General features: G+C 40.5%; 1 protein-coding gene across 1 annotated transcript in view; it reads left to right on the plus strand.

Annotated features, from left to right (window-relative positions):
- tmem65 (transmembrane protein 65) overlaps positions 1-27,349 on the plus strand; it is a 34,421-nt gene that overhangs the window by 1,399 nt on the left and 5,673 nt on the right. Inside the window, exons 2-4 of the mRNA XM_023420763.2 lie at positions 23,823-23,867; positions 25,092-25,159; positions 25,315-25,369. Of these exons, the coding sequence (XP_023276531.1) occupies positions 23,823-23,867; positions 25,092-25,159; positions 25,315-25,369 (168 nt within the window). The remainder of the gene's footprint in view (positions 1-23,822; positions 23,868-25,091; positions 25,160-25,314; positions 25,370-27,349) is intronic.

A 27,349-nucleotide genomic window follows, 5' to 3' on the forward strand; every position in this document is an offset into this window, starting at 1 on the left:
GCTGTGTGCATTTCACTGCGGACTGAGCGCTTTGATACCATCACAGTATAAATACAGAACCTAGACCTGATTTTATAATCAAACAACACATAGAAATCTTACTTTATACAATATCGAACCCTTGAGCTTGTATCCCATTTAGGTTATTGAATTCAGCTTTTAAGAGTGTTAAAAATACACCAGTACAAACTGGCTCAGGTGAGGTGGGGCCAAACTGCCAGTGCTACATTAGCATTTGCAAGAGGCACAAACCTGTTTGTTGTTTTCACTACAGCTGATATAGGCTGATATATCAGCACTTGCTGCAATGGTGGTCCAACATCTTTTATAACTTGCATATTTATTTTTTTAGTTAAGGAATTGCACAGCTCTTCCTAAACACAGTGTGGTACCACAGCATCTCTAGCATCTGTGGTTGGGAGCCTCAGTATCATATCTGCTTCTTCATGTGCTGCCTGCATGCCATTAAGTATGTTTTCCCACTGGTGTTGCTGTTTAACAAGCAGCACACAGACATGTCCAAATGCAAAGTAGCCTTTAATTACTTCAAGCAAAGCACCTTGGCTTGTTTCATCTTTCAGTCACTTTTGTATTATTTTAAGCCAAGTTGGATGTATTGGAACATTCATAAAAAAATCCCTTAGTTTCCCAGTGGTAATTCTGACTTAAAAGTGAAAACTGGTAAATTACAGGAACTCCCAACATGATGAGAAGGTGCCATAATTTTCTATCCAGCCAAGGAATATAATTTTACAATTCCACTTCAGTTTGTCACAGTTAGAAGTTCCCTCCATCTTTTGAAATGTTGCACCAATAATTACTTGCCACGGCAGTTAAAAAAGTATAACCAAATCAGCCTGTCTAGAAAGCTTACAAATATCAGATAACAGAGGAATGACTGGCATTATTCAGCAAACCTACAGCTGAAACATTAGTGGCATTTTGTGACTTTAAAGTCCCACTGATTCCACACTAAAATAATCAATAGTGACACAAAACTACCTCACTGCAAACATAGTACTGTGTGCTCTGTGTGTATTTGGAGATTAATTCATTTTTGTGTGCAGTCAGTGGGCATGAACAGGCAGAGGCTGTGTGTGCGCATGTGTGTAGTGTGTGTTAGTTCCTCTTCTGAGTCACCAGAGGGTATTTTCTGATAATTGTGAGTAAAACCAAAACCAGAGTGAATCATCGTAGGACTGAAATAGTAAAATCAGCAGCTGAATCAGGAGCAAAAAGATCTGAGTAATATCCTCAGATGTCTGGGGAACTCATGTGGTTCATTCATTTGGTTGGAAAAAATATTGATTATGAATTAATAATGTTGGTCTTTAAAATGTGTTCATCTTGAATTTAAGATCTGGAAGAAATGGTAGACACGGTTTTAACCTCACCCAGTCTACCTGGAGTCAGCTCATCAGATGCTCTTCATCCTCAGTATTTAATGGTGCATTTACAGTCTTCTTTGTCTCTGCAGTATCCTACTGCCACCCCCACCCCCCACCCCCCACCTTCCTCTTTCGTCTGTATGGTCAGATAATGCTGAAATGCTGACACACTGCTAAGACTTTAAAGAGTTTCATTCATGCCTTCAGAGCAGCCCCTCATCACTTTGCTGTGTAGTACACTGCTTTCATTAGCACTATGCAGCCAAAGAGCTTTTTCAGGGTATTATGTAAGATGATTTTTAAGTAATTGTTGTCATTTTTCTGGCTGTTAATTTATCCACCTACCAGACAACAGCATTTTCTGCACAACCATGGATTTAGTTATGTGTTCGCCTGCATTTTCCTGCAAAACAACCACTTTCTTGTCGCAGAGGAATATTTCAGGTAGTGGTTTTGAAATGCTGGAGACCCAGCTTTGGGTCCACACCCAGTTGTTGGACAAACATTTCTTAAGAGAGACTGTTGTGTAAGAGGTTCTGTACTGGAATGTGTCTTCCATGGTCTCAAAAGTTCAACTTCAAAAGTTAGTGGCTTCTGAAACATCCCATAGAAATAATCAGACGGATGAAAAAGCAACAAGCGTTTGTGCTGATTATCTTATGGCCCTTTTGGCTGTGAGGGGTTAAGCAAGGTGTTTTCACAGAGACGGTATTATCTCCCTCTCTCCCACTCCTCTTCAGCAGTGTGTTGAGCTGCTCTTGGTAATAATCCCAGCGTGTGTCTTGGAAGTTTTAAAGGTCACAGAAATGTGCTCATGCTGGTTAATTTTTTTCATCCTGTAAAAACGGTTCATGTGGGAGTGGCGGCAGCAGCAGAGAGATTCAAGCTCCTCCTGAGCCAGTTTGACCCAAACAACTAATTTCCACACAGTGTTAGAGGGAAGCATCACAGTGTAACGTAATATCCTCATTATTTTCATAGACATGCATCATCCTAATTAGCTGGTTTTTGTCAAGTTGTATGAAATGTTTTTAATGGTCTGTCTGTTTCTTTGGCTGCACATGAGACAGACACACATATGCAGACCATAAAGCAGAAGAGTTTTCATTTTGCTGTGAATTTCATGATATTTGGAACATCAGTTTATCAGTTTTTTAATATTGGAAACTCGCTTGCATTAGTAATCACATAATCCTGCTGCTCAAATTATTAATCATTGTTACCAGCCAGTATTCAAACCAGCTCCAGTTTGAAATTAATTCTCATTTGAACACCTGATGGGTGTATTCATTGATGGCTCTGTGCAGTAAGCTGATCTCTTAAACATCGCCGTAAGAGAACCCTGCTAGTGTTAATCACTAACCGACAATGAGATTTTGACCAATTAATACAATCAATTAAACAGTTACATAACCTTGGACATCAGAACCATGTGAGCAGGTATGCTCCACCCCACAGCCTGTCCACATGTAGCTTTCTCTGAATGAAAACCAGTAGACAAGCTGTACACTGCTGAGGACTGAGGTAGACCTGGTCTGCTTGAGGAGCCTGGCTGTTCTCGCAAGAAGTGCATTTCTCCACCAGTCAAGAAGCAGTTCTGCTCCTCTGCTCTTTTTAATCACACGTAGAGCTGATCTTTAGAATAACCTCATGAGTTTATAACGTAGAGCTTTTAATGTCTTCCTGGATCAGTGGGACGTCGCTTCTTCTGCACCAGTGAAGTTAAAAGGACCATCGCCTTGTGTTGATTTGTCGGGAGGGGCTTCTCTCCTGTCTCTGTGTTTGTGCTTGTCTGACTCACTCTCAGTTTAGACACCCCGAATTGTTCTGGTCCACTTCATCCCCTGTGTATTAGTATGGTTTAATGGTTTATAGACACTCAGCTATTCTAAATAGTATGTTTTAAATGTTGTCAGTTAACGAGCATTGGCTCAGTGAGGAAAACAAAATTCAATCGAACATCCCTAAAACCAGGTTTACTAATCACTGGAAGAGAGCAAAATAATTCTTGTAATCTTGTTAAAAAAAAAAATTCTCCTGGACAAACCTGTTGACTTTAGCAGGTCTGGTTGCTAAACAGCTGTAAATATGGGTCTTGAAGTAATAATGAATGCCACCACATTCTTCATTTTCCTGCCTTAATCTGATTTGGTTTCTACTGTGCATGTAAAAAGTCAATTTTGTTGTTTAGGTTGAGACGTAAACATCAGGATGAATAAGTCTATGTAAATCTGAGCTCTAAGTATTTAGCAAAGTGTGTAGTTAAGTGAGATGATGCAGAATCAGGCACCACAGCATCACCTCCCTCTCTGCAGCACATTCATTAGACGTCGTAGTTTGGCTCTTGAAAGTCTTCTCACTAATAAGCAGCTGTCTGCAGCCCAGACTCCCGCCGTTACTTTTACAATTAATGAGCTAAATGCCTCAGAGAAATAGTGAGAATCAGATGCATTTACTTAGTCTGACATCGAGCTAAGCTACAGGCTCATTAAAACATGTCATCTATATCTCAGACATTTAGCAGACACTAGAGACAACGCAAGGTCACATTAAGCTGTGATTACTCAACATGTTGTACAGGCTGATTATAGGCATCTGTCACAGCAGATATTTTTACTCGTCAAACATGTCTAAAATAACCTAGATGTTTCAGCCACAGGATGGATGAACCAGAAGCTCTGTTATGAGTACGACCGGGATTTAGCTTCGCACTCATCCAACACTGTCAGACCCATGATGGACAGTTACAAAAAAACAAGGATTAAAATCAATGCATCAGACCTCACATCTGGGGACCCCAGGTCTATGAGCCAATAGGAAGAATGTGGGGATTTTGGGCACATGAGATGCATCACTTCCTTTTCTGCAACAGGCTGCAGCTTTTACAGTTAATTTAACTCCTTTTCAAACCAGATGCGGGTAACAGTATCTAGTGTGTTTAACCAAATACAACAAGTGCAATAAATGTCAAAGAAGGCCACACAAAGTGAAATGTTCAGGTATTCCTGAGTGTATGTATAACAAATGATGTTGACTTAACATTAGCATTTCAACATTAGCAAGGTGTTTATATACAGAAATAAGTAGGATCCTATTTAATGCTGACATTAAATGCTCGTCAGCCAATGTGCTGTTAAAGATGAATGTGTTTTAGTTTGTGTTTGCCTGTGTCCCCATGTGTCCACCCACTTTGTTTTAAGCACACTGTTCCCTTCAGACTTGTTGAGCTGTTATGATTAGGTTTGAAAAGTCTGACGATGTTCTTCTCATTCTGAATGCTTAATAAGAAATATGAGAAATATGAGTATGATGGTTGTTAGAAGTGGAATTCAGTCTTTTCATAGTTATTTGGGATAAAATGAATTAAAATTCTTTAGTTGTGCTTCTGGATTTTGTGTTTTAAATGCATCCCAGTGGTCAGATTATTGTGTAGTAGACAAAAAGACTTTACCTGCGGAGAAGTTAAAAGCATCACTGCCAATTTACTTTTGCATCATTAAAACTCCCAGCTCCATGTTCATCCTTCACACTCAATAAGTAAACAGAGAGGTTTTGAGTAGTAACAGATTGTCCACGCTTTGCAATAATTTGTCTGAAGTGTCACACTGCTAATCCATTGCTCTCACTAATGATGCTCCAGAGATTGACTTGGTTTCCATATCACTGAATTGGCTGTTGATGCTGTCTGAGGACACGTCGTCATGCGGTGAAAAGGAGGACAGACTCAAGAGCTGCACTTACAAAACCCGCCGGGGAAAATATATTCATTCATTTTCTCTCTAAGTGTTTGCATGTGTCTGACAGATGGAGCAGATGATTTGCTAAAAGCTGAGCTGTTAATTGGCCAAAGCTGTGTGATACTGACATGATCAAACTCCATAATGAGTCTTTACAAATTAATCAACATTTGACACTGTTGGGTCTTTTATTCCCAAAAAACAAAAAAATTCATCATGAGTGTTATTCACCTGTTATTTCATAGTCTAAGCTCATAGATTTGTGTCACTTGGCCTTTTTAAGACTCCATCACAATATCCTCTTCTTTGAAGCATTGAAAGAGATTTTAGATGAGTTTCATGGGGTTGGAAACGCAAACATTTTAATGTAAATGCATAATCAAGCTTTCTCTGATCAGTTGTTGTCAAATGTTCAACCATAGTATCAAAACTGTATTTTCCACTGGACCACACTGTCTCCTCAGGCTGTGCCCAAATTTAATCCATATCTACTTATTTCTCTGATGGTAATGATGTGGATTTGTTATTCATAGCTCTTGTCCTGTCCCTGCTGGACAGAGTGTCCCACTGAGTCCAATTAAAATGCGCCATGAAAAACTGTGAATGTGCCACTCCGACAGGAGATGGTAAATGGTTGTAATGCAGATAACAGCAGAGCTTTTCAAAGATGTGGTTACAATCCATGTGAAGCTCTCTACGTGAAAATATGCCACAGTCTTGTAGATCAACGACCTAAAAACAGGCTATTTGTCATGATTATGTGTAATCACCAGACTTATTGGGTTTTGACATTGAAACTTAGCTTTCCAGAAATGAAATGATGAAATCCACCAGTCTACAGCTCAGATATTTTCTCCTTCAGCAGATGGTGCAGCAGCAGAGTTTGTGCGCTCTGTGTTGTTGGGTTATTATTGTGCATCAGCAGCGAGTGTCAGGGAGCATGGGTCAGTGCATCCTTTAGTAAAATACTCTCCACATTATTAGGGACATTGAGTTGTGCCAAAGCTTAGTGGATATGTACCAGATAGTCATGGGTTATTGAATCCAAATGCAGGTTTTAACATATTTTCTGTTGAACTGATAAATTTAGTGCATAAAATGCTGATGTCTAATGAGATATCTTCATATTTGTTCAACCAGGAATTCTGTCAATCAACTGATCGATTGATTGTTTCAGCTCTAAACCAAGAACACAAACATCTGTTACCCCTGTTCGTTAGTTTGTTTGTTGAGAAGGCGGAAAGCTTTGCGTTGAAGGCTGATTAATTTTGACATCTCGTATAGTTATAACCTGTAAATGAGCTGAGCAGCAGAAGATTAAAAATGTATCTTGAACTAACAAATGTCTCTTCCTCTAATCACTGGTCTTGATTTAGATTTATTAAACTAATCATCTTAAATTATTCATGATATGCATGAAATGATGCTGGTTCACCTCTTTAAAGAGGAGTTAACACTCAGTCACAGAGTGATGTTACAGAATGATCAGAAAGATGTTGGCATATTTACCACTAAATAGCCCAAATTTATGTTTTTGCTTTTACAGAAGTAACATAAGTGAACTTTGACACATTGGGTGAACAAGAGTGTCAGCCATTTTACCCTGACCAATGTTTCTCCCAAACACTACAACAGGAGCAAAGTCACACCAAACTGCTTTTGCTTGAAAAATACAATGGTAACATAACCTAAAGTTCTCCCAGGTCCAGATTATGCTTATGTTTTTCTTTCTTTACCAGCCTTTTTGATTTGAAAAGAAACACTCTGTGGTGTGAAAATTAAGTTTGAATGTTGAAATGTCCAGTTTACATGTATATCCAGGGTCAGGATTCTCCACAACAGAATAACTACCTGTAAAGAAGTTGCCTGAAAAACCTGGTCTGGAATTGCAGGAATCAGTATTTATAAATCATAATACACCAATTTTGTGCATGTGTTCCCTCAACCTGGTTCTCAAGTGGTTGGGGGCTGCAGGACTGTAGTTGACTAAACCTATGCATACATTCTCATTTGACATCATTATCAAGAAATAAAGTAACGTAATGGAAGAAAACTGTACTCTTCTCAGCCCATGTGCAGATATAAGTATCATCCCATGAACTGGGTATCCTGTTGTCGAGGTGTGAAGCATCAGGAGTGGTTGATGTGTTCTTCTGTGGATCGAGTGCTGGAGGTTTGCCTGTTCTCTCCATGTCTGATGCGTGTCTGTGCAGAGAACATTTCCCGCCAGCGACAATAATAGACTCCTGAAATGAATTCAGACAAATAGTGCAAACCCACAGGGAATTAATTAGTGGGAACAGGACACTTCTGTGTGCTGCAGCAAACATGGGGTGTACTTTTTTTTTGTTTGTTTGGATTCAAATCCTGCAGCTGCAGGTATTGACACAACTACACTGAGCAAAAATATAAAGACGCTTGTTTTTTTTGCTCCTGTTTTTCATGAGTTGAGATTAAGTATTAATCCGTGTTAGTGAGCACTTCTCCTTCGCCAAGATCATCTGTCCACTTTACGGGTGTGGCACATCAAGATGATGATTACACAGCATGATTACTGCACAGGTGTGCCTCAGGCTGGTCGCAATAAAAGGCCACTTTAAAATGTGCAGTTTTATTTTGGATAAGGTGTTTATTAGGCACTGAGCTGTGTGACGTGGGTGACAAATGTGCATTTTTGTTTTTGTTTTTTGGCCGAGGTATCAGCCAAATCACTATCTGGTGTGACCACAATTTGCCTCATGCGGTGCGACACATCTGCTTTGTACAGAGTTGATCAGGTTGTTGATTGTTGGACTGCTGCTCTTCACTGGTTCTGTGAAGTTGCTGGATGTTGGCAGGAAGTGGATCCCGCCGTCGTACATGTCGATTTGTAGCATCCCAATGGGGATGGGGAAGCTCAATGGGTGACGTGTGTGGTGAGGACGCAGACCATGCAAGAACTGAGACCTTTTTAAGTTTCCAGGAATTGTGTATATGATGCTGCAACATGAGGCGATGGCGGCAGATGACTGGCACGACAATGGGCCTCAGGATCTCGTGTGTGTGTGTGTGTGTCTTTTGTGTTTATTGAAAGGCTTAGATCTGTTATTGTGCCTCTGTAATGGCAGTCAGGGCCTGAGGCATTATGTTTTCAGGTTATTTGTCCGTCCCATTCTTGTTAACACAATATTTCAGTACATTAGATTTTGGTGGTCAGAGGTGGTCACTGTGACCTCACAAAACCCTTTAGCCATTATTCAAGATTTCACACAGCAGTTATGACAAAATTTCACAATATTAATATAAAATTTTATGACTGGATAAACTAGGATTTAAGCTGAAACTAGGTTTTCCTGAAGAAAAATGTATGTATGTGTATATATGTACGTGTGTGTGTGTTTGTGTGTGTGTGTGTGCGTGCGTGTGTATATAAATATTTCTGTTCAGTATATGTCCATTCAGATAGAATTTTGGCGCTGGACGAAGTAGATGGTGATAGATATTGTCAGTTTTAAGAATGAAGAACTGAACTAAATGAATCGCAGGCTACCAATGGATGCAAACATCGTAGAAAGCTAAACTTAAATGCATTCAGGTTCTGTAAAATGCTGCTGGAGAGCTGCATTTACCTAATGAAGCTGTAGAAGAGACTGCACTGTTACTGCACTGTCAGCTCAGAGAATGATGAGACAGGTGTGCATCGTCCATAATAATATAATAACAGTAGTGACTCCTGATGCCACACACACCACAGTGTGTGCTTTAAATCATCCACTGAGCACACTCCCTGCAGTGTGCCAGCACACCCGAGGAACTTGTCAATCTCGAGTGTTGCGGAAGTGAGCTTGAGGGCTGCTGGGAGTGAAGCCGATATTTCCTCTGAGACTTGAGACAAATGAACAATCTGTGCAGGAAGAAGGTTTGAACCGCTCAGCTGCACCTGGGACATTTGAGTAAGATTGAAGGAGAGGCATGGTTTGACGGGAACATAAATTAGGTCTTCACCTCAAAATTTGAGCTGCCTCCTTAAATCAGTGGTTGAGAGCTGCCAGGTCAACAGCAGCATGATATCGCTCTGAGCTGAGCAGAAAGTGCTGCCTCATGCAGGGAGGTTGTCAGCTGTGAGATGCAGAGGATTCATCTCAGTTTCATAAACAAAGACAGGGAGAGAGAGAGAGATGGAGAACAGCAGGGCGAGGAAATAAAGAGGGAGAGAGAGCTGTGGAGAGACCCAGTCTGCTGCTGATGCTTTGATTAAACACATTTTCCACAGTTCTTAGAACTGAAATAACTAAAAGCTCATTAATACAGCTTTGTATTTCTCTGTAATGTAGCACATTGTTAGCAGAGTTACTTTATCATTTTCTCTCAGCCCTGGACTTAACTAATTAAATTAAATTAAAGGTCCACATTGTATAAAGTTAGATTTCCATGTGTTCTTTGATTAAAGCAGGTTTATGTTCTATATTAATACTGTGATTTGTACTGTATCAAAGCGCTCAGTCCACAGAGAAATGCACACTTCCATTATTTAGAAACTGAGCCTTTTTAAGTGCCGTTAGGACTTCTGTAACTTTGTGATGTCACAACAAAGCAGTCACCACTCTCAGACATGCCCCATGGTGTGCCCACCTGGACCCACCATCCAACCTGGCAGGATTTGGTTTATCAGAGTTTTTACCTGAAATCTGCTATATTTTTGTTGGACAGTGAGCCAATCAGAAAAGAGGTTCAGAGCCCCCTCTCTTAGGATTGGCTCAACGACCTGTTGTCATTAGAGCTCCAGAGAGAAGCCTGAGAGAGGAGATGTAAAACTACATTGAGATGGTTTTTGGTTCTTAAAACCACAAATATCTTGGTATGGCTCAACACTTCAAATAAAACAGGAAAAGTGTAAAGTATGAGACCTTTTACTATCATAAACCTTTAGCTCTCTGTGTATCTCAGCCTCCTGCAGAAGATCTCATAAAGACCATAATGACAGCAGACTGATTGCAACACAGAGCGTATGTCAGTGCGCCATTAAATCAAACATAAGCCGTCTCTTTGTGCGTGTAAAATTAAACATCAGCAGATGCTGTGTCATCTGTCTGTTGTCAGACTGCTGGTTGACAGAGTGGAGCTGCTTCCTGTAACACACTGCACACCTGACAGACACACACCAGCTACAACAACAGTTCAGATCTACAGGCTTCACTGGAACTACAGGGATTCATTCTAAATGAATAATCAATTTCAGCAGATGCAGATTTTTTTCTTTTTAATTTCACTGTCGTCCCATCATGTATTTCTCCATTACATTGTACCTGTGATACATAGTGAGGGTGTGTCTTGTTTTTGAACATCTGTCCTGATCAATTACTGAGCACTACACTGGTCTGAAGCACTGAAGGAGCTGAGCACCAATTAATCAAATGTGGAAAACCTGACATTTATTTTGACTCGATTTGCATTTTAAAACATTTTTTGTTGTCTTGTTGTTGGAAATATGTGGATCTTTGAATTCCTCCTAATAAGATGTGTCAGCCGTCACAGCCCTGCCTCAAGTGGAAACATACTCACATCCTGAATGTGTTTAGAAATGCACCTTTGAACAGAAAAGGCCTGTTCATTCGCCCACAGCTTATCAAGTCAATCATCCTCATTTCAACTTGTTGCAATATATGAAGTATATTTTTAGGTCGGGTATCTAATGAGATGACTCGGAGAGTCTGCTCCTCTAATCTTTATTCATTTTTACACCTGCTGAAAAGCTCACAAAAACCAGGAACACTGTAATCTAAAATATAAATGTAGGGAATCATTAGAAGAATATGTGTGTTCTAGATAATATAAAAACTTCAGAAGAACTCAAACTGTTTCCAGACTTTTAAATGACTTAACTCTTCTTTGGGTCAGTGCTCAATTTTTTCTCTGGCCGGGAAAACAGCCAATCAACAACGAGAAGTTTGTCGGCAGGATCAAAGGATATTTCTGTCTGCAAACATCGGTGAAGCTCATGAACAGAGCAAAACTTTTCAACATCTTTAAAAAAGCAGAAATAATTTTCTAAGACAGCTGAGCAGTGTAGTTTTCAGCAAAATGTTACATAAACGGCGGCAGATTAATACATCTTTAGTTTTTGGACAAAAATTGGGAAAAGAAAAATAAAGAATATGACCACAGTTATCTTTTCAACATACGTCGTCACTTCTGAGCCAGAGCCAGAAAAATGGCGACAGAAAAACTGGAGCAAAAGTAGCAATGGACAGAAATAACAGCTTATCTGCTTTTTTCTATGATTAACATGACGAAGGTTCACTGCTCCTGGTTCGCACACAGATACAGAACACAGGCCACTAATGAGAGGCTCATATGACCCTGATATCAGTCTGAATCATGAAGTGAACTTTTTCACTTTTTTATATTTTATAGACAAACTGATTAATGGACTAAATAAAAAATAACGGACAGATTTATCACAGTCAACCAGTCAAGATTTTCAGGAAATCACAAATCTGGATCACGACTAAAATACTGACCACTTAGTTTTTGATAAATCCATTTGCTCTACACTGTTGTAATGTTCTCAGACCAAGTTTGTTCTGTTACCACGATTTATTAGTAAGAAAACAGCTTTTTATGCTTTAATTGAAGAGACATCAGGGAATGACAGGAGACAGGCGACAGGCTGTCCTGTCAGGTATCCAGTATACGCAGGCTGTTGCAACACACACACACACACACACACACACACACACACACACACACACACACACACACACACAACAGGAAGGGAAATTAACACCAACCACAGGCCCTCTGCTTCCTCTCACTCATCAGCCTGGCACCTCATCACTTGGACGCTCCTTTAGACTGAAAGCTTTGGAAATCAAACTTTCATGTGGACTAAAAATAATTGGGAGCGTCACTTTTGGCACAGACAGGTTGAAGAACACTCATCACCATTCTGGTGGCTTCTAACTAGTTTCCACATCAAACCTCCAGACATCAGATTCTTCAGTGTGGATGAGTTCAGTGTGATGAATGTTGACACTGGAATAAGACTCAGTCTGATTAAATCTGTCACTGAAAATGAGGCTGTCTGAGCTCTGAACACAAGTTGCAATGAGGTTTGTAATGAACTATGCAGTGACAAAGAACCACCAACGTGAAGCTGCCTTTTGTTGAATCCATCATAGTTTTGTAATGCACAACTTAGGACAATATTATCCCGTTTTTACCACAGTCCTTTACCAACAAGCTGCCATAAGCAAACAAATTACACTGCGTACTGTAGTTCCACCGTAGTTCAGAACCTTGACCAGGATTTCCTCCCATTCAGCCACAACCGTATCCATGAGTGTGAAAGTTTATCACCACAACCGTTTTGTCCTCTCTCCTCTGATAACAGGTTTAACTTTTTTAGTTATTAACCCCTCCGTTTGCCAGAGCTCTTAGACGGCATTAGTGGGGTCAAGTGTCAGCCTCTAGGGCTGAAAAATGGGGGGGGGGGGGGGGGGTGATTTCATGTAATTCTACCATTTGAAATTTAATAAGATTTAAAATTTCCTCCTTTCACAAAAGACAATGGATAACTGCTTTTAGTGTGAAGTAGCTTCAGTAAACATGAGTTGTATTCACTGGAGGTGTCTGAGTTGTGGTGACTGAAGTTTTGACTGAGATTGGAAGTTGGTCATAATCATCATCAAGCTTTGGGGAAAATTTCTTCTTGTCTAGTTTTACAAAAGTGAAATGAGCAGGTGAAGAGCCGCTGGTACGCAGTATCTCTCAAACCTAAAAAAATCATCTGTGACACCACAGCATTAAGTTTTCTCTCCTTTTTTTTTCTCTCTCTCTTTTTTTTTTTTTTTTTTTAAGACTCGGAGCTTTCACAGTCTTCTCTTCAAATTTTCCTCACCTGCACAGAAACGCTGACGTTGCTACCCCTCATTCAAACTTCCATATCTTAGCATCTTATAGTCTCTTGGCTTTGAGGGAACTGGCTCTTAGGGACATAAGAGGAGTTTCTGCTGAGAGCAGGCTTCCGCTGCCTGCCTGCCAGATAACAGGGGGAACACAATAGACAGTGTAGCGGTGCTGTTACTGGAGGACAGCAGACGTCTGTTGCAACAACAAAGGACACAGAGACGAGATGCTGTTTGCTGCTGTCGAAAACATGACATTCAGATTTCTGTTTTCTTTGCTTCAAACGCAAAGTCGGCAAAGTTCAGCTCTGCTGTGGACTTCCTGCCTGCCAGGCATCTTAGTTTTAAGACAACGCTTGGCTCAGTGGAATCACAGGTTACAGGAATATAATAACATCTCTGTAGATGTCAAGGTGTTTCCAAAATATAAAGCTATTTATACCCAGCAGAGCACGAAACCGCAAAGACAGGGTTACAACAAGGCGAAATAAGCATGGAACAACTGGCTCCCTTTGAAAAGTTGGAACTAAAAGCAGTGTATGAGAAGGTGCTATACCTTTGTCTTGCCTTCCAACTTTTCTGCATTCACTTATCTGACTGTGACTCTGCTGCTATCGGCAGATTGTGCAGCGATATTAATTTTTGTCTGCGTCAGTCAGACCTATTTCTGGACACGTTCTCCCACGAGTCAGGAGTGTTTGTAGTTACACTGCAGTCAAAATTCAGGAAGGGTGAAAATGGGTTATTCCCACAGTGTGGCCTGATATTTTCAGCAGCACATTTGAAATTGATATTATTCTTTCAACAAGATGAAAAGTCAACAGCCACTCCAGTGGCTCCGTGAGGCTGCACACCTAAAACAAAGCTGTTGGATGGATTTAAATTGCTCTTAGATCCTGACCATTAGTGGAGGATATAATGGAGCTTGGCCTGAGTGTGGTTTTATCCTACGCACAGTGTCCAATTTAGGATTTCAACTTGGTATTAACAGAACAGTACTGTCAGTATACCTCAGAGTGGATAAGAGCAGTACCACAGTAGTGTTCTCCAGTCAGGGTTAGGAAGAAATACTATACCTTCTTTCATTTTGAAAAAGTAAAACCTTACTGTTATCACCTTTTTTATTTAGCTGCTCAGTGCAACCACAGTCCTTTTTTTTTAATTTTTTTTTTATAGTATTTAGTTTAAGTATTAAGTGGCAATGATTTATCCAGGAATCGAACTGGTGACCCTCTATCAACAAGCTCTATCTTTAACCTTTAGGCCAACACTCTGAATGAAAGAGTCTTTGCCTATGAGATTTCCTGACACTTGGTGAGTTGATATTTTAAACATTGTGCCCATAACAAATTTTAACAACCACTGAGTGACTGAAATACCTGTGCTCTGTGAGATACCCATTCAACACTATGATATGTATGAAGACGGAGATAACTAGTTTCCCTGGATTCATCCCCAGAGGACCTTGACCTCAATTTTAATTATCGCTATAAGCAGGGTTGATTACCGCGGTTAATTGCTGTGGTTAATTTGACTCACGTTAGGTGCAGTTGGGTTGTTCTTGGGTTTGTTAATGTGTCAGTCAAAACATGGCGTAAGGTAGTGACATAAGCAGGTTTTTTAAAAGCAACTAAACCCACTAAAAAGGCGATTGACTCCTTTTATACTGCCAGATGAGTTTGTCTTTCTGTTTTGAGCGATGTCACATGACCACAGAGCAGCAGAAAAACAGTGAACTGCTAATCGTTGAACCTCCGTGTGAGACGCTTCGATCTGTGATTGTGTGATTTTAAAAAGGGCTGCAGCTCCCTGTCATCCCGAGTGCAGTGCGGCCGCAATGTTTCTGGTTTAGCAGCACCTTGCTTGACAGGTGACAGGTGTGTCTACAGTGTCTGTGCTCTGAAAGACATTAACGCACAGAAAAAAATTGCTATTCCTGCGTTTACAGACTTGTATGATGTTAATAGATGTGTTGGACATGATGATATTTTAATGTTTTAAAAACAAACATTCACTTCGTGAAAAGATTTCAGGTTGTGTTTTATTAATTTTTGAATTATTTTAACAGTACTGTGATAATACTGAGAACCGTGATGATTTTGGTCAATATAATCATGATACTTAATTTCTATACCGTTTAATGTTCATTCGTTACCCATGTTGTATTCACCACTGGTAGTCTGATAAACCCAATTGGGAGGGACTGGGGTGTCTTAGTCATTGTTTCCAAAGGTCTCAGTTTCCACCCCAGACACAACCCCAGAGTTTTTGAACTAAAGCAGGTCCAGCACCTTTTCCAAAAGTCTTCGTTTTAGGTTTGAAAACAGGAATAAAAATAGAAAAATACATATGTTTTAACTAAAATGTAGTAGTGTGGATGTAGCTTAAGTCTCAGTGATCAGTCTCAGTGATGAACCAACATACCCAGCTGTTGCCATAGGCCCAGACACACTGTGCAGATGAGAAGTTCTTGAGTTTTCTGTCTCATTAAATCAGTGGTATTGAAACTACTGAGGCACTGAGATTGAACTAATTAGTTAGAGTTGTGTTCCTGATCAAACAGTTGAAAAGTTTTGTTTTTCTCCTTGTTTATCACCAACATTAAAGAAATGGTAGTTTGGACCGAGCTGTGAGGATCAGTGTGTGTAAAATCACGTCTTCGGCTCAGTTCTTTAGATAGAGAAGATTTTAGAGCTGACTAATAGCATTTTTGGGGGGTGATGTTTGTTACATCATTTCACCAGTGAGTCTTCTTGATTAATGTGTTTTGGGTTCAGTGTCCAACTCGAAGATTTAAGTTCTGCTGTTACTGGATCTGCTCAGCTCAGACAGAGGCTGTAGAATAGTAATGCCATGATATGGAAATTTTGCCACCAGTTAATAAACTCATGACAACACCGGCGTTACCAACTACACTGGACATTTTAAAAGAAAAGATATCTGTCAGATATCTTTAGATTAAAGGTGCTGCCTCCAGATTGCCTCATTAATGTCATTAGGTTTCATGGCATTGAGTTTAAATCTGAAATACTGCCAAAATAGTGCTTTTTTTGTCTATAAAATATGGAAGAAAGACAACTGGTAGTCAAGTTATGTAATCACTGTGTGCCTGAACACCGTGTGACCCCTGTAACACTGACTACCACAGCAACCCTACTGTATAATGGTTTGACCAACTTTTGTGATCAATAAGTGCTTTAATTAGGTTTAAGATCAATATTGATTTGAAAAGATTCTGCCTCAGTAATTTAATGCTGTCATCACATTGAATCTGCAATTCAAGATACACTGCTGCCAGCATTGTAAAGTAGACAAAATACTCACTGTGTGACAAACCCTCAATAAACATATAATATATATATAGCAGGGGTCCAAAAGTTTGTTGTCTCTGTTGTTTGGACCCCTGCTGTATGTAAACTAATAAAATGTATTTAATAAATAAAATTCCAGGGATCTAGTGAAGACTGAGGCAGAGCTACATTTGTTTAGATTACATATGTATAATCAGGACATTATCAGAATAAATCATTTTTTATGTATGAAATGCAGCAGCAGTGCAGTGAAACTCACAAATGCTCTCATTTGCATTCAGTGGCTTTTTCTCTGAGCATTCATCTAAACTTAAGGTGCACTTCCATCAGTTTGCTTTTCACATGCATCGTTATCACAAAATTATCTTCAAATGAAATCATTTATATCTCTTACATCCGTGTCCTCCGTTAAAACAAAGCAATCATTAATAAATAATCATTTTAATGAAGGCATTAGGTATACCCAGCTAAAACTGATGCAGTCTCTTAGTAAATCCTACCTTCATGTAGGTTGTAGAGGGTTGTTTGTTATTTAGCCTTCCCTCACTGATATAAATAGTCAATATGATGCAATACAATTCAACAGCGCCACAAACTGCAGCCTCCAAATCACACAACAAGAGAATATACACCTCTCTAAAGCAGTCTGAACAAAAACTGCACTGACGGGTGGGATTGTTTGCAAGACTGTTGTATTAGGCTGAAATAGTTCTAGCTAAATGTACTTAACAAACAGGCAAAAGTGTGTAAAATTTAAACTGGTGAGTACATCCCTTTTAAAGTCTGTAAAATATCTTGCAAAATTTCCCTTCGACCCTCTTCTTCTTAAATGGGTCAATGATACCTGACTGTGAAGTTACCACCACCAACTATTTATATCAATAGGCTTCTCCTAATATTCACATACTGTAAGAGTAGTGGATGAGAACACACTAATTTGTATTTTCTTTTGCATATTTTCTTTTTCTTCTTATTTTAATGGTCCTGTGTTTTACACTTTTACTGTGTTTTTATTTAAAGTGTTGATCCATAAGAAGATATATTTGTGGTTTTAAGAACCAAAAACCATCTCAGTGTAGTTTTACATCTCCTCTCTCAGGCTTCTCTCTGGAGCTCCAGTAACAACAGGTTGGTGAGCCAATCAGAAGAGAGGAGGCTCTGAGCCTCTCTTCTGATTGGCTGACTGTTTCTGAGTGATCAAATAAAAATATAGCAGATTTCAGGTAAACCCTCAGAGATAAGTAGGATCTCTGAGGCATGGCTGAGAGTAGTGACTTGCTTTGTTGTGACATCACAAGGTTACAGAAGTCCTGACGGCTCATTTTAAGGCTCAGTTTCTGAATACAGGCGGTGTGCTATCTTTCAGTCAGTTATTTTTGCTATTGACAGGTGTCGCAGCCTTTCACGTTCAGCTGTAGCTGTTTGTCTTATCTCAGTCTCAGAGGCTTCCCTCTCTTTGCCTTTATATTCTAACTTTCTAAAACAGGAACTAGTGAGTCAGGATTAAAGACAAACTTTGGGAAACTTGTAGGTGATGTTTGTTTTTCTGGTCACAGAGATGAATAACTTGCCCCCGAGCGATTTTAACTATTCACTGCTGCTGTAGTGGAAATACTTTATGTTGATGCACTTGAAGCATTTGAATGCACAGCAAGGGGAACCCGTTGGTTTAAAAAATGAGTACGACCAAAGTAAAATTTTCTCACCCTCATCCTTCAGTTAGTTCCTGTGTCACATCCTGGATAAACATTGTTGCTAAGCGATACTGCTGCAGAATTTGTTGCCTGGCAACTTTAGCTCATTGAGCAGAAGGGAAGCACCAGAACCCTCGTGTGAACCTAATGGCACAAAAACCCCAGAGAGTCGGACTCAGGCTGAGACAGGTTTCCTCTGCTTAAACCTTTTGACATGGATGTCTTTTTTTTCTTTAATAGGGAGAAAGAAAGTTGTTCAGAGGAAAGAGAGGGAATTTGTGGTACGTGAAGGTGGGTCTAATGGAGATCATATATAGTTTTTATTTTACAACGGTTTGAATTTTGCTTTATTCATCTGACACATTGAGAGAAGGGCCACCACTAACAGAGGCTGTACAAAGGTTAGGCGCATAGAAACTCATAAATATCAGTTTAAAGAGGTCATTGTTTTGAGCGACTCTGATTATCGTCCCCAACCCTTTGTGTCTGGTCTAAAATCACTACAGGAAATATGAGTGAACTTTTCATAGAAGCCAAAACAACTACACTACCGGTCAAAAGTTTTAGAACACCACACTTTTTCCAGTTTTTTACTGAAAATTATTCAGTTTATTGTGTCATTGCACTCTGAAATGAAAGCATAGAACAAATAAGCAATTTTAGTTGAAAAATAAATCATGGAATCAATTTATTGACCAAAATATATTCTAATCTTTTGACTCATCAAAGTAGCCACCTTTGGCAGATATAACAGCCGAACACACTCGTGGCATTCTTTCTACAATAGAAATCAAATATTCTTCAGAAAGTTCTTCCCAAGTCTGTTGCAGAAGTTCCCATAAATGTGTGGCACTTGTAGGTTGCTTGGCTTTCACTCTTCTGTCCAGTTCATCCCAAACCAGCTCGATGGGGTTTAAGTCTGGAGACTGTGCTGGCCACTCCATGTTTTCAAGCTTACCATCTTGTTCTTTTTTCCTGAGGTAGTTTTGGCATAGCTTGGACTTGTGTTTTGGGTCAATATCTTGCTGTAGGATGAACCTCTGACCAACTAGGCGCATACCAGGGTATTGCATGGCGCTGCAGGATGCTGTGGTAGGCGTATTGGTTCAGGGTGCCGCTCACTCTGTACAAGTCACCGACCCTGGATCCAGCAAAACAGTCCCAGACCATCACACTTCCTCCTCCATGTTTGACAGTTGATGTCACACACTGTGGAACCATCCTCTCGCCTACTCGACGGCGTACAAAGATCCTGCGTGATGAACCGAAGATTTGAAATTTTGATTCATCAGTTCATAATACCTTCTTCCAGTCTTCAGTAGTCCAATGGCGGTGTTTCGTGGCCCAGGAGAGCCTCTTTGTCTTATTCTGACATCTTAGCAATGGCTTTCTTGCTGCAAGTCGTCCTGTCAAACCTGCAGCTCGAAGTCTTCTCTTCACAGTTGAAACTGAGACTTGCTTACTACGACCACTATTAAGCTGTGCTTGAAGCTGTTGTCCTGTGAGCCGCCTATCACGCAAGCTGTTAACTCTCAGAAACTTGTTCTCTGATTCAGTTGTGGCTTTGGGTCTGCCAGACCGCTTCCTGTCAGAGTTTCCCCCAGTTTCTGAGTGCCTTTTGATGGTGAAAAAAACTTTACTCACTGACACCGTGACTTTCTTTGCAATTTCCCTGTAGGAAAGACCTACATTTTTAAGTGTTATGATGGTCTGTCTCTCTTCCATTGTTAATTGCCTTTTTCCTCGCCATTTTTGTCGCAAATGAGGGTCTGGTACCACAGTGTGTTCAAACACTGCTTTTATGCAGACAGAGGGGGTTGTATGTAATCAAGAAAAGTTGGAACAGCTTTAGGAATTAGTAGCACCAGCTTTCAAGGCTGATTCAACCTTTATTGCTGCAGAACAGCTTTAAATTGTTAACCCACTTCGTGTTCCCTGAAAAAGGCCTTTTTGTATAATTCTGAAATGTACATTATTTTTCAGTTTTGGGTAACCAAACCTTTTTTTTTAACCTCTGGCTGTTCAGTACTTACCTTTGTACCATTTCAAGCTATTCATTGGACTTGCACGACTTGAATTGCAATAAATAACTGGAAAAATTAGGGTGTTCTAAAACCTTTGACTGGTAGTGTATGTACAATCAATGATTTGTTCAGTATTTAAATCATGATATAAAACAGTGAAAAATGTGTGTTAAGTAGTAAAAAGCAACAGGTGTAGTTCATGTTGACCCAGATGTTGTGTGAATGAAGGGCAGCAGATGTTCTTGGCTTGTTTGTGCTTGAGAAAGACACCTCTGACTCTACTGTGCTAAAACAGACTCTGACCTTTCCACAGCAGCTGGTCGTTCAGAGAAGTGATTCTCTCCACGCCGCTGCTGCCGGTTTGTGTTGAAAGATGAGTCTGGATTCTGGCTACTTAATGCAGCTGCACACACACTCACTCTCACACTCTGCTTCTTTGCCCCAAGCCTTAGCAGAAAAGTTAGTGAAGTTTGTGGGCATTAAGCTCATTTAAATGCACAAACACACACACAGGTCAGAGGGAGAAGGACCTCGGCAGATTAACCCTTTACTATAATTGACCTGCTCCTGTAAATGGTCCCTCGGTTAGATCACACTCTGCTCCAGTAACCCACTTCTCTGCAGTCAGCTCAGTGTCTTCACGCAAAGCTCAGGTCTGCTGCTTCCTGTCTCACCAGTGAGTCAGACTGAAGACCAGACCAGGATGTGAAATGACTGGATCCTGATAATCCTGCTCTCTATTTTACCCAGAACAGAACTTTTATTTAGCTCTGAATTTGGCATTTTAACAGCTGTGCTTATACATTTTTTTAGTATGTAAATTATTAAATATTTTCATTTTTTTTTAAACCTGCAGTAACGGATTTTTCTGGCCAGTCAGGGGCAGCAGACACAAGCTGTAAACATAACACTGACATATCATCACCTTGTAAGTTGATATGTTGAACGTGATTGGAAGCAGCTGTTTATTTCCACATCCAGCAGTTACAGAACAACATGATGATTCATGTAGAGCTATGTTCATGTCTAGCTGATGAATCTCCAGATAAGTCCAGTGTTCCCTCGCTGTTAGCTCTGTCTTTGGTCTCCACCAGCTCATGAGGGAAACATCTAGCTTTTTAGCTGCTAAATGCTCCACTATGTTCACAAGCTGCTCTCTGACTGTATCTATCTGCTGTTTACTGCCGAGTAAGTAGCGGACATTGGCTTTTTACAGATGTTTCTCTGAAAACAGCTGTGAGGCTAGGGTTGGACTGGGAAAGATATTCAGCCCTGGATTTGTCCGCTGCGACCTCTTGGGGTTGAAGGTTCACCGGCACTGGGGGAAAGAGAACAGATAAACAGTGAGCTGAAACTCAGTTTAAAACTATAAAGATATGCTTCAGAATCAGCTGATAATTGTCTGTAGGTTCATCACTATCAGAGACTCCTTTCACACACTCCTATCATATTATCATTTGATAACTACATTAAAATTTGTCTCTGTAATATGTTTTTCTTTGGTTGAAAGTTAAAATATCATTCTGAACAGTCATTTAATCACTTTTAAAACTTAAAAATCAAAATTTATTTTGTAAACATGAATATAGTTGTCTTATGGTTTACCATATTGTCCTCCTTGGTGTCAGTCTCAGGCTCCAGGAGGGTCCTGGAAAGTCTGGAAGCAGAGAAATATCCTGAAAAAAGAGCTTTTCCACAGCAGTTGTAGTTTTACTCTGCTGTCGCATCCTTGTGTGTGTCAGATGTTTACCTTCTACAAATCCATCACTTCTTGAAGGCAGTGCTATTTAGAAACTGTGAACCAGGGGAACTGTGGAGTTTCATTTGACTTGACATACTGTAACCTTGGGCAGCCATGTTGAAGGTGCTCTGCTCTGAGGCCTTGTTCAGACAGATTTAGAAAATGCAGCCTCATCTTTCTCTTTAATGTGTTGGCACAGTGGTGGTCCTGCAGCAGAGGCTCTGACTGAGGTCTCAACAGTGTCTGATTTTAAAAAGTTGATCCTGTCTCAGCTTTTGTCTAAGCACTGTTGAACATCATCCTGTGATCAATTACACGCCAATCAAACGCCTTCAGGGTAGACCACCTTCTAGCTGTAGGGCTGGGGACTGTTTGAAATCTCTGACAGTAAAGTTGCTCTTTATGCTACAAGTGTTGCTGGAGTTTTTACCTCTTCTGTTGTTTTGAGTTTCTGAACAGATGCTGAAACAATACTTCAATACCTTACTTTGAGAAAAACTTTTTTGTACTAGCTTAAAAGTTTTTATATTGAGTAAAATTCACTGAATTTATCAAACGCACCTGTCTTCCATTTAGTTTTACATTACGTTTACACTGACTCATTTGGCAGATGCTTTTATCCTAAGCAACTTAAAAGTAAAGGACATGTCTAAAGCTTCAGTGCAGTAGGACACCTTGGTGTAAGCACTACATCTATTTAAAGTGCATAGTAAGTGCTAGTTAGGCATGTGAGGGTGTTAGGAGAGGAGGTGCTCTGAGAGGATATGAGTCTTCAAGAGATTCTTGAACATAGAGAGGGATAGCATTGACTGCTCTGATAGCATTCTGGAGCAATGCCATTATCGATTCTGCTTATGGATCCGATTCTTTATCGATTCCTGTGGCTTTTCTGTGTGGAAAAAAGTAGGCCTATACAGGTTTTCAATGTCAACAACACAAATTTTATTATGAGTGTCTGAACACTGAACAACTAATAACTGCTCTGTAGTTGTTCAATCCCTTGAGGATGGGCTGCTGTCTGCCTCTTTAGGTCTGCCTTGTATTGATTTACTAAAAAATAAAAAACGGCTGCCTCCTATTGTTCACTTAAAAGAGCTGGCTGGTTCGCTATTACGTACCTTCACTGCTCTGCTGAGACTGGGAAGCACCCGTTGACCGGCGGCGCAGAGCGTCGAACACATGGCACTCCTGATATTTAATGCTGTGCTATGTCAACAAATGTTTTAGCAGGTTGCTGGTGTTTCCACCCTTGCTTGAAATCTTAGTGCCACAGACATTGCACGTTGCGCTGTAAGCGTCATTTTGTGTGAAATTAAGCCACACTTCTTTCACTCCTTTGTTGCCGTTTGCGCTGACCGCCTCTCGCGAAAGCGTGACACAAGCGTGGAAGGCAAATGATGTCGATGGATGGAACCACTTGGAACCGGTTCACAATTCCTATCCCTAATTGTGCTAATAGAGTTGTAAAATCTGACCATCTCTCATATTTCTCTGTCTTAATTTTTCCCTCTGTACATGATGACACTGCTCACAGGGATGTTGTTTGAACCTTGAGCTCTTTGTCAGTAGGTGCTGGTACTGTCCAGATCCAGGACTTGAACCTTATTTACTGTTAAATCAGCTCCTATGAAAGGTTGATAGTTTCTGTATTTAAGACCGGTCTGGTCTTATTTTGAAGGTTAAAACTGGCGACTATCAGTTTGATATTTTTTTTATTTAACTGATGATGTGAATGGACAGAAATGAGACATGATTCCAGTCCAGCGTGTTGTCGGCACGTGACCCTCATTAGCGGAGTTTTGGTTCATGTGGTGCGTTGTGATGTATTCTACAGTTACACAACACAGAGGGAAAACTGCTTTTCTGTCTCTCTGTGAGAAGTCACTGCGGAGCGCTGAGTGTTACCTGTTGAACACGAGAGGCGACTGTGATGACTCTTGGATCCGAAAACAGTTTCTCCCCTTTGCCGCAGGCACTTAAAGTGGAACCTCTGCAGTTAATGAGCCGACTTCACATATGTTTTGATGTTTTTTCTTCTCAGAGACCCTGGAGCCCTCACCGCCGACTGCAGCGCAGATCAGATTTGGTGAGAGATTATAACACACACACACACACACACACACACACACACACACACACACACACACACACACACACACACAAGCTTTTTTTGTGTTGATACTGTAGATGAAAGCTGTTTTGTCAGCGACACACAAATACAGACTGTAATTAGCTCTGTTGATTTTTCTTGTCAACCTCTCCATCAAATAACAGTTTGTTCTGTGAAGTCTGAGCATCAGAGATAACCTGGGTTCAATAACTGACCTCATAATCAGACTCCACTGTGTTTTGAAGCCAACATTTCCCTCTGAACTCACAAGGGAAGAGTCATTTCCAAAACAATATCTCTCTACGATAGGAGCAGTGTTCATATTGTCGAAAACTAAAAAAATATTGTAGGGGTTTTACAGGAAAATCTGACATTTAATAAAGAGGGAAATATAATTCTCTCTTTAAAAAATCTTTGGTGTCAGACATTATGAATGCTGTAATAGCTCATATACTGTACTCAACAGACTGAAAACAAGTGAGTCCCAGTGTATTTGTTAACATTTTGTCATTTTTTAAATTATATCTCAAAACTCTTCTTCTTGGTTCTTTCATTAAAATGATCCTTTAAAGGAATAGTTTGACTTTTTGGGAAAGAGTTAAATGAGAAGATTTCTACCACTCATATCTGTCTGTTCAGTGTGAAGCTATAGTCAGCAGCTAACCTGGCTCTGGCCAGTGGTAATGAATTCCATGAACTCCCAGGCCAAGAAATGACCAGCAATTTCTATGCTTGGCTTACAGCACTAACAAAAGGAAAGCCTTTATTGGACTTTCACCACCTTATAACATCTGTGCTGGACTGGACCACAACTACCTTATGCTTCAAGTCCCGCAGGTTTACTGTGAACTCAGAAAATCTGCCTTTAACCACCAAACACACTCTGAAGATGGACACGCTCACTACTGATGATCTACAGCCACCTCACCTCAGTGTGCAAATGCTTCCACTGCACATTGTCCTCTTTTGAATTTTATCTCTGTGTATTTCATTGTATCTCATTGCATATGAGGGAAACCTCAATGATCTCGGAGGCTTAAATAAATAAATGAGAAAATGACTGATTGATTATGGAGGCTTTAGATTAGACAGACCCCGTTAAGCTATGAGAAGAATTTCTGTTTTTAATCGTTTGTCAAGTGTCGGATTTTCTGTTTTAATCCTTCCAGTATTCATTATCTTGTCTCTGCTCGTTTGCAGTTTTGTTCCACAACGCCCTCCCCTTTGTTGGCTTTGGCTTCCTCGATAATGCAATCATGATTGCAGCAGTAAGTGAAGTTATTTACACAGCCATGAAGCTTAACTTTACTGGAATTACTCGCCTGAAAGAAAAACACAGATTTTTGTGAAATATAATCTGAGCAAATGGAAGTCTTTAGAGATCTGGATCAACACTTCACCTGACTCTCTTTCTGGTCTCCAGGGAACACAGATTGAACTCTCTATTGGAGTCACTCTGGGGATCTCCACCATGGCTGGTAAGAACCACTGCATGAATTTTATGACCACAAGTCCTCACAGGAGTTATTGCTTTCATTCACACACTACATCTAATATCTGAAAATAGTGCCCCCCCCATCACCTCAACATTTTTTTATTACTCATATATATATATATATATACACACACACACACACACACACACACACACACACACACACACACACACACACACACACACACACACGAAATTGCACCAGAATGTCTTTTTTAAAAACTTGGTTCTTCTTCAGATCTCATTGCAGTTTATTGCAGCACATCCTGCTGTCATTATGGCTGCAGCTCGGGGTCTCAGTTTGGGTCTTTATTACACCATGAAAACCATGAAGGCACTGGAGCTTTGCCTTCTCCCTCATTTTACCGCAAGATTATTCCGTTTCCATGGATACTTGGCTCCAATTTCCTCTGCAAAGTGCAAATCAGAGGCTGAAGACGGGCTCTAGATCAATAGCTCTGCTCTGACGCCTTTATCTATCCAGGCACTGCTTTATATTTGTTTCATCATCATCCAGCCGGCAGACACGCTCAACTAGTTTACCACTTATTTTTTTATTCTATTTGAGGAGAGACCTTCCTGGCGTCTGTTGTGTCACTCCTTTTTCTTGTCAGAGGTTCTGGCGAATTGAGGCGAGCTTGCATTACCGCCGTCTTACCTCGTCGCCGAAGAGTTTCTCTTTGAAGGAACCTCCATCTGGCGTTTGAGCTCCCTCAGGAAACTCCGAGTGCGTTCAGCTTCAAGCATCTTCGCTTTTTGTGCCTCCGGAGATCCACTGAGGGCACAACAAACACATCCTGAGCGCCTCTACAGTGTTAATGACCGTGGACATGCACACTTTGTTCCACATTGTCAGCCCTCCCCTGTGAAAACCAAATCCACAGCGTGAATTATTCATAGCTGCCAAGCACTGTTGAGGTAGTACATTAAGTGGGACTGTTGTGATGCTGATTTTTTTTGCTGACACCTAAACCAAGAGGAAGGAGCTGACTACAGTCTTGGTGGTTTTCCAAAGGTGCTCTTTGATCTGAAAAAAAGTTTTGCACCTTCTCTCACTCCCACTGACTCTCATCTTGTGTTTTGCTGCTTTGATCTATTGTTTGGACTCCTTTCCCTGCGTTACATCTTTTTTTGCATTTTCAGAGATGCATGTGGGCCAGTTGGCACTGTGGAGTTTAGGTATGTTCTCTTATTCGTTCTGGTTGTCATGTGTGGGCGAGTTTCTAAAGTTTTCCTCAGATGGAGGCATGTTGGAGGGACGACAGGCTCAGAGGAAGGACTATACCCTCAGCATCAGTCGAAACATTCAGTTCTCCATCCATCCATTTATTGTCGGACACTCATTCAGGTCCAGGTCCCAGGTTAAGCAAATCCCGGACCTCTTCCTTCCCAGCTGTGTCCTTCAGCTTCTCATTGGCTATCCTGTCCAGATGAGACACACTTTCCTTTTTATACATTTTAAATGAATCATACGGGAAGCGGAGACAGGTCACACACCTATGCAGGAGAGAAAGAGGTAGATTTAACTAGCTGACATTAAGTTAGATAGATTTTTTACTACCTAATGTAATTCAGTGTGACCACCAGCGTACTATTAGCTCGCACCACCCAGGTACCACAAAACTCTTCATAGTCAGACCGCCCATTGGGTATACTGGCACAGATCCCGGTGCACCGCCATTTTCTTGGACTGGATTCTCATCATTGAACCCCCCCCACCCCCCACCCCAATCAAATGCCTCCAGTGTGCTCTGGTTCTGCCCCAAGGTCTTCTACCAGTCTTCTTCTGTAAAACCACTAAAGGCAGACGTCTTTGAGGATCCTTATCAGATGCCAGAACCTCCTGAACCAGGTTCTTTTCACACAAAGTGCATCTAAAGCCCCCACAAAATCTGAAAAATGAAAATGAAAGGATGATCCTGAAAATGTTGACAGCACTTGTATCATCAAAACCCCACGAGAG

The sequence above is a fragment of the Seriola lalandi genome, unplaced genomic scaffold (genome assembly GCF_002814215.2).
Source record: "Seriola lalandi dorsalis isolate HSWRI2012SDOR001 ecotype SW California unplaced genomic scaffold, Sedor1 jcf7180002054657, whole genome shotgun sequence".
Classification (NCBI taxonomy): Eukaryota; Metazoa; Chordata; class Actinopteri; order Carangiformes; family Carangidae; genus Seriola; species Seriola lalandi.